The following is an 18,295-nucleotide window of genomic DNA, read 5'->3' as shown; positions in this document are numbered from 1 at the left end:
GATTAGCTGGAGGACATGGTTGTTTGTTAACTAAAAAATCAGCTTCCGGTTGCCGCGAGTGAGTTTTGCACATTCCCTCGACAGGATTGGTAACCAAGCGTGTAGTTCCATCAAAATGCCGAATGGTTTGTCAGAGGAATAGCGAGGGCTAAAGATTTATCCAACTGGGCAAGATGTTGCCCACGACAACTAGATATGTTCAGAAATAAAGGATAGTGACATTCACATTCTCTATGATATACGTGGCAAACTGTCCCACCATCCTTCTACAATTCAAAATAAATTTAGAAATATATATATGAAAATACCAATATCACTAAGTGACAGCATCTGTCCAACTTTCGTCCTCAAGTATACTTAGGCCGCAGTAAGATTAACCCTGATCTCTAAAGAGCCCTAAACTGAGCAATTTTGTGCTGATTATCAATTAGCATGTTGAATGACGGACGTCCAAGATGGTCGCTATGCAAGTATCTTTTGAAAAACTGTAACACTGCTAAGTGACCGATGAGTCAATGAGAACCAGAACTAACAATGATACTTACCAAAAACATCCAGTTTAGCGGCGCGAGAGAAGACTCTTATGCCGTCATATTCCGCCTCACAGACATATCGACCAGAATCGGCCTCTTGGACATTTGACAAAGACAGAACTTGAGATGATGTAATGGACTATCAAAAACAAAATAATGAAGCAAAAATTCTCATTGGCAATTAGACCACAGAGAAAGCGATGGCGACAACAGTTGTCAGAGGGCGATGTGTTTTTTAAAAATCTTTAATTGGAACAATAGAGCCAGATGCTAATCTGTTAAAACAGAAATGGGTTTATCAACTGGGTTGATATGGTAACTGAACTGATCACCGTGCATTGGTCAAGAGATTACTTAGATCACTCACCGTTTCTAGGAAACCTAGGAACCTACACTCCTTTTTAAAGCCCAAGGAACGAATTGGAGTGCTAGGCCATCTCCAAGTTAAATCAATTTTCGTCATGCATGCGTCTGAAGAATAAAAACCGCTGCTTTTTCATAGAGATTGGATAAATATGTTTGACTAGTTGAACAGCTTATTTGTAAACTGTCAGTGAACGTGTTTGCCACAACACCGGAGTTCGAATTTAGGAATATTTGGTAAAGTAATTTATTGTTACCTTTTGATTCTTTAACCATTTATACGTCAAAGGACCGTCAGCGACTGCCTCACAAATCCAAGAAACACCAAGCCCTAGATCAGCACCAAGACTCACGGAAGGTGGGGGATGACTTATGTGCCGAGGGCCATTGTCAAACTGAGTTATATTCCTTGCTACCGTTTTGTAGTACTTTGTTTCCTCTGTATAAATAAAGTCAAACATGCTGTTTCACTCCCTGAAGATAGTTTCACAGTTATAACTACCCATATGAAAGTTTTTGAATAAAAATAATTTTTTATCTTCAGATTGTTGTTCTAGTGAATGAGTAGCCTCCCAGTATCACCAGAGGAGACACCCAGCCCGGAAACGTCGATGAGTTGACCTGCAACTACTATGGCCGAGTCTGTCTGTCTGTCCCGGATTGGACTCGTCAGCAACGTGCGGACCTGCAGAAGATGACATGGAGATCGAGGCAACTCTAAAACCTATCTTCGTCCGCGAAGTCAAGCCAAGAGAGAAAATACTTTTTACCATAACATAAAAATTACCAATACATGGAAATTCTTTAAATGAAATGGGGATTACAATAGTCTTGAAAAAAAGCCTAGGTCTTCAGAAATCCTAACTAAACTTTCTTGGAGTCAATGTATTCTTGCTACACGACCGTTACATGGTTGCTTTTTGTATCCCTACTACGAGGCTTTTTTTCAAGAGTGAACAGAAGTAATTAAATGTTTTACCTATTAGAGCAACACCAAACGTGCTTCCCTCAAGAACTTCAAATGAACCAGCGCCAGTGGCTCTGATCATCAGGTATAACGTTTGCCACGGCTCAAGGTAGACGGTAGAAGAGAAGCTAAGGACGGCGTAAGAACCACTACGAACTTGTTTCGTGGCTTGTAAACCATTTCCGTTTGTCGTATCCCCATTGACTGATAGTAGAAGTTCAACCATTCTATAAGTGGAGGGCAAAACGTATCATTCTCTTCTTTCTCAAATCCCTTAATACACCTCTTTTACCCCACAAAATTTTGCATAATCATTGTTTGCAATATCTCCTGACAAATGAAGATGTCCCAAGGGAATCGAAAACAATGCCTAAGTATTTTTTTTTTGGAAGGGGGGGGGGGGGGGTGGGGGAGGGCAGGAGGGATAAAAGTGGTGCATTATGGGATTTGAGAAAGTAGATAACAATATCTTTGTTAGGATCATTCATGCAAACCTATCGAATTGCAGGTGACCTTATGTTTACGCTTAAACCTATTACAATTATTATGAATAGTAATAAGCAGGTGAAGAAGGCTTGACCGTTCTTGTTTCAACATTTGTTCTCAAAACGTTAATTGATTTTTCATTAAGCCATTTCACAAACTACTTATTAATCTCGATCTGTTCAGTGAGCGAATCTTGATCTTGGGCGCGGGTACTGTTCTCACAACATTCGATCTGTACTGACAACCTTGGTCGAGAATCTCCCAGACGGGCCTCCCACTCGATTAATAAAAACTAAATATCAACATCATCATCATCATCATCATCAAAGTTATTCGTCTAGTTGTTATTATCACCGTTATTATTTCGATAGACTCGTCACACATTGCGTAAAATAAAACTGAGAGTCCACTTTGCCGCTAGGCATTTTGCGCACTCATCTTTCCATTTACCGGTATATGTTTGCATCAGCAAGTTGGCTCATTTACCTGCTACTGTGGAATGCACTCGTCGTCTTCACCATCACAACAGCAGTAACGAAATACACCCCAGCTTGGTTAGCCACAAATCTTCCTTTGTTAGCATCTGAGATGGGCGACAGGCATTTTTGGTCTCTAATGGCTTCCCATTGCTGGATACTTTGCCACCATTTTCCAGCACTGTACACAGTCTTATAGGATCGAAGCACCAAACAAACATGATGGTTCCCCGTTGTTAACAATGCAGCAAAGAATGTCGAGTTGTCACCAGTAGCCAATGAACTTGAGTTTGTGTACAGAGAAATAGCAATCACTTCAGACGCATTAAGGTGAGCGAGAACAGAAATACTAATTGATTCAGTTGAATCTGCTTTAACGGTTGATGACGTTGATATAAACTCCTCACTTGACAAAGCTTTTGCTTTTAACTTGACTCCAACAATCCCTGCTGTGGCAATCTTCATTTCCAAGTTAGTGCAAAGGATGTAAAGTCCCCCAAGAGCCACATAAGCCCGTGACTGCAATCTGCCACCGCTTGTTTTCCATTCACTCAGTTCGTGCCATCCACTCGAACTAAAAGAGACCGATCGATGATTAAATTGAACGCTTTTATTAAAATTCAGTTCACTCAAATACTGCATGGAGAGTTTAGCGTTTGTCACTGGTGCAGAAATAACTTGGGAATTGAAGCACACAGAAATAAGATCATGCATCGCAAAGGCAACAAGCGCTAAAAGTCCGTAAGTCTTCTTGTGATGGCTTAGGGCAAAAGAAACCTGAACATAACATTCAGCACATTTTCGTGGTCCAATGCAGGCAGTGACGTTTCCCGGCACCTTTCCGCTGATGGTAAATATTAAAGATACAAGATAAGTGCCAGTAGAGGTCGTTTTAAACTCCCCCTTACAGCACTGTCGAGATGCCTTTGGATTAAAAACGTTCCCTTGTATGTATGCAAGTTGATCCCCAGCCGTGGAGGCATACTTGATAATTGGCTGGTTACGATGGAAAGAATTATTCTGAACGTCCCTGATTGTCTGAAAGAGGCCAGGCGGACTAGCAGGAGCTAGAAACCTCGCCATAGAAAACCACGAACCTACTGCATTAACAAACGGCTTATTTGATCCTGTACGGAGAGAAACTTTCTGTCCTTTCCGTAAGTATAGTATCCCAAATGCACGCAAAACCATAGGGACACCTGGACTTGCACTAATCAAAGAAGCTGGGAAAGAATTACTCGAGTCAGAGTTTCTAGAATGGACAACGACTTTGCTGCCAATATTAATGGTCTCATGGACGTTTGGTTTTACAACTATAACGCTCTGCAAAAAATACAAACCGCTGTTCATTATAACAACAGGATCAAATTGGGTTTTAAAAAGGTTTTTACTGACGGTAGTATTCCAGTGATAAACGGGGCCATCGAAAGTTTCGGTTGTAGTATGAGCCACAACTCCAGCGGCATAATCACTGTTCAAACGAGAAATTAACACAACGGAAAAGCTACTGTTTGGCAACACTTTCAATAAAGATCCTTGAGAATCTGCTGTTATAAAAATCGAAAGCCTCTCCTCTGTAATGAGCCGTGCAATTCCTGCAATGGTCAGAGTTTCAACGAAATTTGCACCTGTGCCCTTTAAAGGTTGAAAAGTCGTTAACACCCTCTTATTTATCTGCCCATCAAGCAAAGCGTTCATTGTAATCTTAGATGGAGCGGAATGTCGGATTAAGATGTTTGCAGTGATGAGGTAAAGTCCGTCTACTTTAGCCTTAAACCTTCCGGAAGTTGGGTTCCACTGGGCGTTGTTTTCGAATGGAGATTGAAATTGGGGTGCGACGGTTCTCCACCCGCCAATTTCTCCATTGGAGGAACCAGGACGGCCTTCATCATCTTTCACTAGATAACAAAACGTTAAAAAAAAAATGGTGAAATACAGAACTTCAATTGTTTGGGTAATGCAACCCAACTTACTCTAGGCAAAGGTATAACCTCATTGGGTAACTGTCGATAGATGCCGAACTGTTAATAACGTTAAAATAAAATGGAACTGGCCTCAGTTAATCTTCCATTATTTTACTGACGATAAATCGTCTCACAGTAATCTTAAAGTTTTGTGCATTTAAAAGCCAAAGACAAGTAGATCCACAGAATTGTGTTTCGTACTTTTGGGAAAAGGTATAAGGGCAAGTTAAAGCAACGCACGTATAACCCTCGGATTTCAACGTTTTACACTGTATGAAATACGGGTAACAACGGCAAACTGAACTTAAAGCACGAAGTAAACCGCAAAACAACGATAACACTGATCAAGATATAGATAGAGCAGGTTTCAATCGAGTTTCGTAAAACCAAAAGCAAAGTAATTACTTTGGCCAATCCAAAATGAAGGAGACAGTCCAGTAAACCAATCAAAACTTGAAGTAGTTACAGGTAGCCGACACAAAGCGCGGGAAAATGTGCACGCGCGAGCCACGATTGGCTTCGGTTTCGCTTCTGATTGGTTGAAAAAGTGCCGCGAGAACTTTCAACCAATCACTGAGTGAAGGAAAGCAAAACCAAAGCAATTCGGTAATTACTTTCGACACTCAATTGAAAACCCCTCTACCACAAAGTCCACTCCGGTGCACATTGCTCTTTTGTCTCAGAGCATTATCTTGAAGTCATATATTTTCATTGACACAGAAAAGAAAAAACATGTTTGCAATACTATACATGACCCGTGGTGAGGACATAAATCACAGGGACCCCAAGCTCAGTGTGAGGGAAAGCCAACAAAAAAAATAAGGATTTGTATGGGAATCCCGACAAAAGACCTGAGAAGATAATTTTACCAAAAAACTGTCAATTAAAAAGCCTAACCTTATTGCCATTCTGGGTCGCTTCCTTCCTCTGTGTTTTTTTTTTTCAGATTCGACGCGAATGTGCCATTATCAGTTTCATTGGTTGTCAACGGCTAGAGTAAATTATCAAGGCTGAACACTCAATTCTCACGAGCCCAACCAATTCAGTCAAATATTCCTGGTTTAAATGTTCCCACGGTAAAAATTCCACCGTAGAATTCAAGGACAAAGGGTTTTCTTTTATTTCAGCCTTGGTAATCACTGATAATGGCTTCATTCGCGTCGAATCTGGAAAAAAACACAGAGGAAGGAAGCGACTGTCAATGGCAATAAGGTTAGGCTTTTTAATTGACAATTTTTTCGTAAAAGCATCTTCTCAGGTCTTTCATCGGGATTCCCATACAAATCCTTATTTTTTTGTTGGCTTTCCCTCACACTGAGCTTGGGACGCCTGTGCATAAATCCGTGGACGCAACAAGCAAGTCGGCTGAACAAACGTCGGGCAAAGTGTAGGCTTCTTGTAGCCTCTTGGTTTGTTCAGGTAGAGAAATGACCACAAAGGGAAGAATAATCGAATAACATTTTACATATCTCACCTGCGAAAAACCCGGGAACATAAAGCGACTCTGATCCAACCAATGCCACAAAGAAAGTTGTTTCCATGGAAATAATCCATGACGATGGTTCCGTGCTAGAGACAAAGACAGACACATTTTGGTTCTGTCGCAATTTCATGGACCCCGCAACATTAAGTGTTACGTTTCGCTCGGGATTTCCGTTCAGTGACAACAGTTTTTCCCCAGTATCAATATTATTGTCGATGGCTATTATTACAGACAAATTTCCTTTTCCTTGACCTTTGAAAATCGCATTGCAGGACAAAAAGAAAGTACCATCTACATGTGTTCGATAAACTCCCTCGGTTGGAAAGAAGGCATGATCGAATGCAAACGAACCCGGGAAGTCATTCGCTTTCCAGTGTGTGAGCTTCGTCAGTCCTTGGTAATTGAGAGGCATGTTACCTTTCAACGTGGCTCCAACACCAGGCCAATCGTATGAAACCAAAACGACACCAAATAGCCCATCAATTATTAACCCGTTATGATTACAGCAATGGACATAGACAGTGACACTCTCTCCTTTGTCAAGCTCGATGACGCCGCTAATGCTTAATGAATCTTTTCCCGTTGAAATTCTCTTAGCAATCAACAGTCCGTTGCTGCCAGAGGGAGCATCATCCCCGACAGCGACAAGTAGGCGAACTGAGTTCTTATGCAATGAGGGAGTCGCATTTACATTCACGAAAACATTAACTAGGTACAATCCATCAGTGCTAGAGGTAAACTTGCCATTACTGGACTCTAAATTCGTATTTCCTGATATAAAATTTCGCCTAAAGCTACTAACAGTCCAATTCTCCATTTTGTTCCATACATCCGATTTTGTTACATAACTCGTGGGTAAACTGACTGAAAACTGCGGATCGATGTCACTTTTTATTCCAAGAAATAGACCCGAGAAACTGCTTCCGTTTTTGAGAGTAAGATCCGCAGAACTTGTCAACTCAACCTGTAGTGCGACACAATCCCCACGATACAAATAAAACATTCCATGCATGCTCATGGTATATTTCTGTCCTTCTTGTGAGAATCTTTGAAGTAGCGTAATATTAGAATTCAACACAATAGAAACTACAAAGCGCGCGAATGTGTCAATGTATTGGATGTTGATGTTTGATGTAAACTTGTGAATCCCTTCAAGGAGTGCACAAAACAGCCCAACTGAAGGCGATGTTCCACTGTGTGTTCTGAATAACCCCTTGGTGCCACTTGTTCTCCAGTTTTCAATGCGATTCTTTTCTTGGATTGGGATAACCTCGTCACGCGATAATAGAGCGTGAAAGCCAGGCACAGAACCTATGCGTGACATGTGAATAACCGAAAAAGTGCTGTCCCGCAACAATGTTCCTCTGGAGCCATGGAGGTACAAAGCTAAGAAATCACTTCGATAAAGACGCAGAAAGCCGGAAAGACTTAACGTTCCATCGAAACTCGTATCGCCGAACTGACCTTCGATTCCATTTGTCGCTTCAACATCATCATTGATCACCAAAGAGGCTTTTAAAAAACCATCACTTGCATTCGTGATCATCAAATTTAGAGCGACAAAGTAAATCCCAGGTTCGGGAATTTTGAAGATGTCATGGAAAGCATTATCTACTACACCATCAGCCAGAAAAAAACCTTTGCGAGCAGAAACACTCCACGCTTGGACCAAAGTCATTCCAGTATCAGGCGGGTGAAAAACATTTTCCTGAAGGTAACTTGAAACTCCAACCTCGAGAAATGCTGTCAGTAAAGGAGATATTTAATAAAACGAGAATCATTGATTTTAATATTAAGACAGAACCTTAACATGTAAATGCTTTTCAAAGAACCTTAATATTTTTAGACTTCTCTACAACTGCTAAAGGAGGCTCAAACCAGTTTCAATACTTTCACCAAACTGTACTATTTCGAAGGATTGATTCTACCTGACTGCTTAAAAACAACAGCAAAGATATGGTACCGCGTCAAACACCAATAATTTCTTAACAAGATGCATTAAACTATGTGACGTAATAGGTTACTAACGCAACAAAACAGCCATCTAAAAACACCCTACATTTCGTAGCCGTCGTCGTCCTCGTTTCGTAAGCTCCCCAATAAATTCGCCAGTACCCATTTATACACCAGGGTGGAGAGAGGCAGCGTGAGAGTAAAGTGTCTTGCCCAAGAACACAACACAGTGTCCCCGGCCAGGACCCGAACCCGGACCACTCGATCCGGAGTCGAGCGCACTAACCACGCCACCGCGCCTCCCAAAGTGATTAACAGACTAAGGTAAAACTTTATGCTAAGTTTTAAAGAAAAACTCTCTGGAGCAGATTCAGAGCCACCATGACAACTGAAGAATTTTAAGGTGGTTATGAATTCGCTTCAGAGAATTTTTAACTTTGTAGAGAGTTAGAACACCGCAAAAACAATTGTAGGTCTAGTGATCAACGTGCGTTTTATCGTTTGGTTCATTTCTTTGTCGTTCTCGTCCACTTTTGTTTACATAGAGGATATTACATGGCCGCGCGGGGATACGAATTTTATCTTCGAGTGCTGAAAGTATCTCTCACGAGTGAGCGAAGCGAACGAGTGAGAGATACTTTCAGCACGAGATATGTCTTGTCTTGATTTAAAACAACTTGTTTTATTCATTTTCCAAATGTTGAAAAAGTGGTCACCAACCGCTAAAACACGCATGCTGTGTAACATGAAACAAGATGTGAAAGTTATGAAAAACAAATCATGATAATATAAAATTTTGCAATAAAAATGTTAATGTAGTGGAAAAGAATTATATTAAAGCACAAAAGTATCTTACAATGAAGAGAAAGCTCGCGTTTTATTGGCTAATCATGTTGGTTACCATGACAACACCTATATCCTCACATGTGAAAGATAAAAATGATACGTTCACTGCGCGCGGTGAAGATATGATTTTTTAGTAAAAGGAGAAATCCTGGTATTTCATCAATATCTATATAATAAATTAGTTTTATTCCAGAATTTTGATACGCACGCCGAATGAGAGTCCTGGAATAATCTCGAAACTAGTACAACAATGGGAAACACTATTTTGCAACAACGTTCTCGTAGCCATAGTCGTGGACCTTGCTTAAACTCCTTATTTGGGAGCTTAAGGAGGCTCGAAATTGTTTCTCCTTTTTTCAAACAAATAAACATATTCTGTTTTTAGATACAGTTAGGGTAATCATATCAAGACAAAATTTGGCCAGGGTATTAAGTACCCATCATAGATTGCTCACATTTCATTTTCCTCCAAAATAACGTTACCGTGGCAACGACATGGGGCATTTCTTTAAGCCTTAAAATCAAAATATATTGTCTTTTTATATTTTTCTTTTTATTTCTGGTGACCCACTTTTTGAATCGTGAGCTGACGCGAGCAGCTTTTGGAAGTGCGTGCGTGGCTTACGCGCGCGCGCTCAGCTGAAAACCCTTTCGAGCTTTCTTAAGCAAGACCGACTACGACGCCAACGAGAATGTCGCCAAAAAATATTATTTCCCCTTATTGTAATAAGTTCGGTATAACCCCAAGTCGTTCGGAATGGAAAGTGTGTTAATAAACATAGCAGCAATAAAACTAGCACGAACAGTGTGGTTGTTTGGGAAAAAATCAAGAATGTTTCCTCATGTTCTCACGTCCTCTATACACAACCTCAACTTTGGTTAATTCACGTCGTTTTCAGGACTAGGACAGCAAAGAAATGGACCAGAATGCAAAACGCACGTGCAGAACCGTCGTCGTCGTCCTATTAGGGAGCTTACGAATCGAGGACAACGACGGCTACGAGGACTTCATTTAAAAATACGAGTTCGCGTTATTTATATCACTACGAAACTATTTCATGTCGTTTCGCGTTAAAAATGTGTAGTAACTGTTGAGGAATTAAACTGGTATGATTGGGTTGGAAGCGTAGAGAGAGAACTGAAAACTCATCGTCATGTGCTAACGTTCTCCACAGAACCTTGAATTTGGTCATTTCACGTCGTCATTTAGGAGATGACGGCAAAGAAATGTACCAAAATGTAAAACGCACGTGCAGAGCGTGCAGAGCCATTGTTTTTGCTCACTAAACCTATTGTTTTGTAGCGTCGTCGTTGCCGTCGGCGTCGTCGTTTAGTAAGCTCCCTAATTACCTAGTTAACAAGCAACTCATGGTCAGTCGCACAGACCCACTATATTATAAAACTATCGTCACTCTCCTCATTGTTCAGTAAAAAGCTTCAAAAAGAGAAAAATCATACCATTGCCGGATGCAAATAACCAGCAACATAAGTAGCACAGAGGAGCTACCCAGAGGTGAAACACTGCAGTAATCTTCATTTAGGAACCTAGAGAGCACAAAAAGTGGAATGAGGAGATATCGTGCCAGACGTTCTATCTCTAACTGAAAGCGGCCTTCGTAATTGAGACACTGAGAGAGCTATTTCATGTCATCAGTTTTTCCCCCGCAAACTTTTGTCCCTTTATTCCTGTTCAAAGGCTCAAAGGCAATCTCATTGCAAAGCGCTCTGATATAATGCAAATTCAAACCTCTGACACCATTCATTTCAAATCATTTAACTGAAGCACAAGTTAATCAAGCCCTAATTAAATTGTTAGTTCCTGTAACATGAAGCGACTAAGAGCATTGCGTGAAATTGCAAACATTGATGAACTGATAAGGCTAGCGCCGTAAAAGCTAAAGAAACTCGATAGGGCTTGTAACATGAAAATCAAGTACAAGCCAATTTAGAAAATATATAAACATGTCCGCCAAAAAATCATTAACTGAATTTCCTTACTGGGGCAAAGATGCACGCTGTGAATTGAAAGGGCTCCAAGTAGAATGACAATCTCTCTCATGATTTAGAACCTGCGCGCTTTCCAAAATGAACACTGTGGGGGACACTATATACTTATTAAAACTGGAAACAATACATAACTGATGGACAGAAGTGGACTGGAGGCTAAAAAAGCTCAAGACATTTATAGTGGGCATACTGAGATTGCACATAATGTAATACCCACGTGTAGGCAGCTCTCTCCACGGAGCACTCTGCGAGCAGAGCCTCTCCAAAACTCACCAGAGTGTCAAGTCTTTTAAGTCGCTGCAGCCCAAGTTTCTGGGCTAGTCACTCCGGTCAAACCGGTTTAGGCAGCGCGCGCATCAAACTTTTGACAAGTTGAAGGTCAAAATTGAGCCTTCAGTACGAAAATCAATATGGCGTCTAGGAGTGTGATCGAGACTTGGCCTGGGTTTGAAACTGTCTCCAAGCAACGGCTTGCGCATACTCAATCAAGACTTGACACGATTTCTGAAGAGTCCTTTCTTTTTCGTTGAGTTAAGAAAGGCTTTGCTGGCAGGGTGTCCACGGAGAGGCTGAAAGGAAGAATCCACACCTGCAAGCAGTACTGAGGTCCCCAAGGACTATCTACAAACAGGAAAAAAGTATTGGTATCTATTCTTAAACAACACAAATTAATCGGTATCTGTTAAAAAAATAATCAATAATAAGTGTTGATAAATAATTACAATAATTATTCATAAATAATCAACCAATCCAATAATCAATATAGTAAGAATAACTTGTTTTGACTCCATTTTCGGCCAGACGAAAAAGCGTAGAAGCTCATTATAAAACGTGGTAGGCGATGAATGAGTCCAGGAACGGTTGTTTCTTCAGTAACAACAATGATCGCATCTTGTTTGGAAATAATCGATGTTTAAGATTGCTGTCACGTGATACAGTGTTGTAGCATCACCTTTCTAAAGAGTGACTCTTTCAAAGTGTTGAAACTGGTTTGAGCCACATAAAGGTGGTTCCATATGGTTATTCGCGTTCATTTGTCGCGCGCTAGTACCCACTCTCCACGGGAATTTTCTCATTGCTCTTAATCGCATCTCTCCCAAGTCTATCGAAATAGACTTCTAAAAGACAGAACTACTCTTTTCAACCATCACTGCTAAATTAACGGGGTTTTACTTGGAATTATAACTCTGTAAAGACAGGTAGTTTACTGTGTTTCTTTTGATTTTATTTGTCATTTTCTTCTATTTCCTCCGATTTTTTCACTTCTGGCTCCGCCCGAGGAGCTCGAGGGCGGAACCAGAGGTGAATAAATCTGATATCCCCGAGTGAAAGGTCTATAAAATGCTTATTTTACAAATTGGTGAGGTTTTCTAGAAAATGCATTGTTGTTTGAGATGTCGGCAAACAGCTTGATGAAGATTTGTAAAGAAACAAATATATGTAGTCTCGAGAGACTTAAATTACATCCATGTGCGTGAAAAATTGCGAAAACAAAATTGTCATGGTCTGAGTTGAATATTTAAGTGTAGTTTGCCTCGTGTTGTAATTTGCACTGTGGATTACCGGCTTGATCAAGTTCAGCTGATGTCGAAGTATGAGTGAATCGGAATCCAGTGATGATAATTTCATCACTCAAAGCAGTTTTTCTGGTGACTACTCAGTCGTCTTCCGAAGATGAAAGATTGTTGCATTGGATGTGCCAACAGATCATTTTGATGGTTTAGATGTAAAGGAAACAGTGACAGAATTATTCGAAGAAGTAACGCGGAGTGAGGCCAGTAATGAAGTGGGAGAGACCAGCAAGAAGGTTGGAGTATCGCGACGTGGTATTGAAATAGTGACAAAGGGAGAGGTTGAGGAAAGGAATAGAGATACGAATTCCACAAAATACACGAAAGTCGACGGCTTGGCATACTAGAGTATGGGACGAATGGGCGCTAGAGCGAAATTCTCTACTGTTGGAACAAAGAAAAGAGGATGACTTTACTGTTGTGCCCGAATATGACACTCTTTATACATTATGCGACCGGGAACTCTGTTTTTGTTTCAGTAAGTTTGTCCATGATATAAAGAAGAAAGACGGTCCCGAGTATCCACCAAATACGCTTTATTGGATTTGCGCTGGATTGCAAAGCGCTCTAGGAGAGAATGGTTTGCCAGAGTTGGACATTTTCCGAAATCCGAGATACAAAGTATTCCAAGATTCCATTGATTCGCGAATGAAAACTCGAACACGCACTGGATTGGGAGTCAATGTCAAACAGGCAAAACCAATATCAGGAGACGAAGAAGAGATTCTGTGGTCGAAGGGACTGTTGGGCGAAGATGACCCTCGCACGTTGGCAAACACTTTAGTTTATTTATTTGGCAAGTACTTTTCGCTTCGAAGTGGCGAAGGAGACTTAGTCGAAAGAACAAGACTAAAGTTCACGTCTTTTGCGGAAAAAGAATTATGCTGGAGGATTGCATCATCGCAAAGTCAAGGTAAAAGTTGTCGAAGATCACGAGAACATTGTGAATCCAGAGAGATGCGTAGTTCGTTTATACAAGAAGTATGTAAGTAAATGCCCAAATGATGAAATTGGTAGGTATTCTTGGTTTGCATCTAACGTCACAGCCGCCATGTTGGTTGGTAAGAACAATAACCTGTCTCTCCGCTGGGAACTAAACTTTATTATTATGCAAATTCCGCGAAAAGAAATTGTATTGTATTACCAACCAACATGGCCACCGTGTCACGTGGGTGCAAACCAAGAATAGTGTATTTTATTTAACTCCGAAATGGAAGTGGAGTGCAGGTGACGAGATATGGTTTACTCGTTCACCAATAGGAAAAAATTCTTTGAGATCTGTAGTTGCTGATATGTGTAAGAAAGCAAATTTCGAAGGGTACTATACTAATCATTCGTTAAGGGCTACCAAGTGTACCTTAGCTTTAGCAAAGGGGTACCTGAAAAACTTGTTATGGAGTGAACTGGGCATAGGAATGTGAAATCGCTGCACGAATATCAAAGAGTAAGCTCAAAGGAACGAGAGGCTTCAACCTCAGGCTTCAACCTCGCTCAGACGATTCCCAGAGATGCCCAGATACTGGGGAGGAGCCTGGGACTGATACCTCACCTGTTCCTTTTTTTTCCTGTCCCGAGGAAGGATGTGTGAAGGAGTATCAAAGATTTTCCTCCTTACAGCACCATCTGGACCTTCGAAAACACGAACGTGCTTTGGAGCATGCAACACTTCTTGACAAAGCAGTTCCCGGCTACGCAGATAGACTACAAGAGCAGTCCGGTGGTATACCACAGATACAGCAAGTTACAAAGCGTTTAAACCTCTCGAATCACCCGTGTTTACCAATGTGTTGGGCTCTTAAGTCTAGTCATGTTAAACGGACAACATTTACAGAAAAGCAGACAGATAACTTGTCTAGTAAATTCCGTATTGGAGAGACCACCGGCCAGAAAGCGGACGCAGCCTCGGTATCCACGTCAATGATGACTGCCAGAGACCGCAATGGAAAACGCCTTTTTACCAGTTCTGAATTTCTGACGAGCCAGCAAGTTTCTTTTTGAACAATCGAGGCAAGAACGTAAAAAACGAGGAAGCCCTTTGCGAGTCACGGAGTGAAATTCTATAAGAGGTTGCCCTTACTCATCCAATCTGCTATGAATGTTATGACATCTGCGCACTTCCTGCAAATTCAAAGCTTTAGAACTTTGCAATTGAAATGCTTCAGAAAATCCGCGAGCACTTTGACATCCCAATAACGGACATCGAAGTTGAGAGAAAAACTCCGTATATCGAAAGGCTGATCGCCTTTGGGAAAAAATGCACATGTCAGGCCGGGATGTCAGGGATCATTGTGACTCGTGTTTTCGCTTAAACGATAATATATCAGAACTTTTTCGTTTCTGATTACAGTTCTTTATAGCAAATGGCCGTATATGCGCCTAACCATGACACTCACAATATACTCAGCACTGTGATATCGAAGACTCTGCAGTCTAGCGGTGTATAACACTGAATTAAAAATAGAAACAATAATGTACGATTTGACAAACACGCGGATTTTAATGAGGTCATTGAAAATCTTTAGAAGTATCATAAAAAACATTGTAACTGCTGTAGTTCCTTCTCGAGGATTCATTCAGCTGCATTTTCGGGAAGGTCTTACCCTACATCCTCCTGGTGCGAATAAGTTCGTTTTGTCACGCAACAACTGAGATATTTGAAGAGAAGCTCACATCGTGACTGTCAAAATTTCAGTACCGTAGAATTCCGAAAGTAACGCGCCCCTCCCCCACTTCCCCGAAAGTAACGTTAAGTTTTTACGCTTCTGTTAAATCCCGAAAGTAAAGATCCCCTCGAAAGCAGCGGCCCCTTCAATAACAACCTGCGATCAGGCGTACTTTGCTTTAGACAGTCCTGTCTAAAGAAAAGTATGCCTGATCGCAGGTTACGTCAATAATGTCATTTAAAACAATAAAATCTACATTGTATTGTCTTTAATGTAACACCGTACTTGAGGATCGATTGATTAACAAAACTACAGCAACATATCAAACAATTGTCTCCTGGAATACAGCAACTGGAACGTGGGAATAACTTTAATACGTTACCGTAAGGCATACGGCAAATATTGTCTCAGTTTTCCTGAACTATTCAGTAAGCATAATACGTGGTGCGTAAGGCGGATGGAACAACCTGAGTGGACTAAGCAAAGCAGATCTTTGGGATCCTTCGTTTATTTTTGACTGAACTGAATCCTTCTTTAAAAATTACGGACACTACGTAACATATTACGATATACGTATTACGAACGCATTTCCGAGTATCTATCGAACAAAAAATACATGTCGAACCTGTCTCCGTTGCACGTTGTCAGCCTAGAAACTTATTAAAATAGTTACAGCTTATTTTTGTTTGGTTGCGTAGCCAGCATTTAATGTGAGCAACTAAATATGAAGAACTTTTGATCGCAAGTTATGTGCATGTCTTTTATGCGTGAGACGGCTACCGAATTGCAAACGTTTTTTAATTATCCGAAAGTAACGGCTACCCGAAATTGTTAAATCCGAAAGTAACTCTCCCGCGTTACTTTCGGAATTCTACGGTATTTGTAAAACAAATGATTTTTCAAGTGCACAGGATGTATAAGTAAGATAAAGGAAAGGAAGACTGCTTCACTTTCGATGAAATGCTAAGTTCAGTCTGAAGTTTTTACAGGTTTCCGCTTGTTGTCGCGAGTTTGGTGATCGCGAATATAAGCTGGCCAGCTAAGGGGAACACGAACACCAGGAAATGAGATGAAAGCTGGTTAATCAAAACAGGAGAGCACATTTAGGTAATAAATTGTCTAATGCAAATCTTTTAACATGTGAAATTGCGTGTTAAGATTCTCTTGGAAGCGTCAAGTTTTCGTGACTTGTCGCGCAACAATTCAGTATCTCATATTACTTGCAAAATTTATTCAACTTCGGAGACGTCGTGTGCATCCCAAACTACTTCTTAGTAACATATGTTTTAGCACAATGCTCAAATACTTTATAGCTTGAGTTTTGGGCAAAACCGGGCTGAAGCACGTGCCTAAGATAATAATCGCGACACTTGGTTTAAATTTAAATTTCTCTCGGTTGAAAAAGAAATATAGTTACTTGTTGAGTAGCTTGTCTTATCAATGGGCAAAGTATGTACGAATTTTAAATTTTGACTCTGGCCACCGGTTGCTCGATAATTACAGGCATTTGCTCTTAATTCAGGGCAGAATTTTCCACGGTTTACAACTTACCTATGTGAATGAAACTGAAGCGATGCCAGAAAAACAAAGCATTCGTCCTTGAGTAGCAGACTTGCAGAACATCACGCGATTCAGGATTATCATTCACTGGAGAAATATGTTTGTACCATGTGACTTTAATTCTCTACTTGCACAATCCCATAATACACCTCTATTACCCCCCAAAACTTTTGCCTAACCATTGTTTGCAATTTGCCTAAGCAGATTTTTGGGGGCGTGAAAGAGATGTATTTTGGGATTTGTGCAAGTAGTGAACAGATTATAAACCACAGTTTCCCGAAATAGCGTGCGATCGCAAACGTATTTCCGGCGGTCGTTTCAAGTTACGTAAAGTAAGAGAAGCGTTGCAAACAAAAGCAAGATTTAATTCCAGACAGGTCTTATTTCATTATGCATACGCTCCTTTGTTTCTAGAAAACAACAGTGATAACAATAGACGTCCTTTGGGACTGTGGCGCTTTGTTGTTTTTTCCATATGGATTTTAAAAAAACTCGTGGAACTTCCGCCTGAATACGGGAAATCGAACATTTTTTCCTGCAATTTCGGCACTTTTTCTGCAATTTTAGCCATTTTTTAAGTTTAGAATAAGCGAAAGAAGTTGTGTTTCAAGCAACGTTGTAAATGGGGTTCAGATTCTCATATACTGTATAACAAACAGACCAAATAAAAGTACTGTTATCAAAAATTTAATGGCTACCTGCTCTTGTTTTTTTCGTGAAGATGTTCTTTCTTTCTGTTTGCGAATTCGCCGAGAAACTGCAAAGTGTGTGTTTTCTTCCTTTCCTGTAGAAGGCACGGCCATTTCAGGATCCGGATGGTGCATTTATCACCGGCTCTTTGTAGACGTCCGTGAGCAATATTCTCAATGATGCTTCCAAGTGTATAATAACTTTGGTAGAGATCCATGGATGTTCTTGTAAGAGGCATACTTCGTTTCACTTCCCATCATGTCTTTTCAATGCCCTGCTGTGGGCTCGTTTATCTGGGTCGACGAAGTCGCGGCGATGGTTAACCCTTAGAATTAGGTGCTCAGAAAGGTAGGTGGGTAATGGAGCAAGCTTTTCATGGAGATTTTCAGGTCAGTGTTACATGGTTTTTTTGGCCGTTTCTCCAGTTTCCTTGACTGAATTGTGCTCATTCTGGTATAGTTTGAAAGATCTCTTCTCCCTGCACAAGTTAGTGGACAAAGCTGTTCCTGACCGTTAAAAGTGATGACGTCACAAGGGGTAGATGGGACCGTGGATAAAGCTGGACGTATTTTGCCAGATAGTAATCAAAGGGTTAACTGTGAGATGAAGTAGCCCTCGTCTTGAAGGCAATCGTAAACTTTCCGGCCACTGGCATGGTCGCTAGGGCTAATATTTTTTTCAAGGAAAGCTTACTGCCAAAAAATCATGAGTTATGGCGGATTGAAGGTTATCC

The 18,295-nt window shown here is 40.7% G+C and overlaps 1 protein-coding gene across 6 annotated transcripts in view; it reads right to left on the bottom strand.

The window, feature by feature from the left end:
- The window catches only part of LOC137978941 (uncharacterized), a 39,828-nt gene extending 22,806 nt beyond the window's left edge, over positions 1-17,022 (bottom strand). For 5 of the 6 annotated variants that reach the window (XR_011118240.1, XR_011118241.1, XR_011118242.1 and 2 more), the window contains exons 1-8: positions 16,864-17,021; positions 11,668-11,699; positions 10,530-10,616; positions 6,264-8,015; positions 2,836-4,723; positions 1,876-2,090; positions 1,154-1,335; positions 546-672 (exon numbers count right to left, since the gene is read on the bottom strand). Coding sequence is in view for 3 of the 6 variants with exons in the window: in XM_068826064.1 (XP_068682165.1) it covers positions 546-672; positions 1,154-1,335; positions 1,876-2,090; positions 2,836-4,723; positions 6,264-8,015; positions 10,530-10,608 (4,243 nt within the window). In the remaining 3 variants the exon portion in view is untranslated. Of the gene's footprint in view, positions 1-545; positions 673-1,153; positions 1,336-1,875; positions 2,091-2,835; positions 4,724-6,263; positions 8,016-10,529; positions 10,617-11,667; positions 11,700-16,863 lie in introns of all 6 variants that reach the window. The other variant, XM_068826066.1, reaches the window with a different exon arrangement.
- Between the last annotated feature and the right edge of the window lie 1,273 nt (positions 17,023-18,295).

This window comes from Montipora foliosa, chromosome 12, assembly GCF_036669935.1.
Source record: "Montipora foliosa isolate CH-2021 chromosome 12, ASM3666993v2, whole genome shotgun sequence".
Classification (NCBI taxonomy): domain Eukaryota; kingdom Metazoa; phylum Cnidaria; class Anthozoa; order Scleractinia; family Acroporidae; genus Montipora; species Montipora foliosa.
This window is presented reverse-complemented; position numbering and strand designations above follow the sequence as displayed.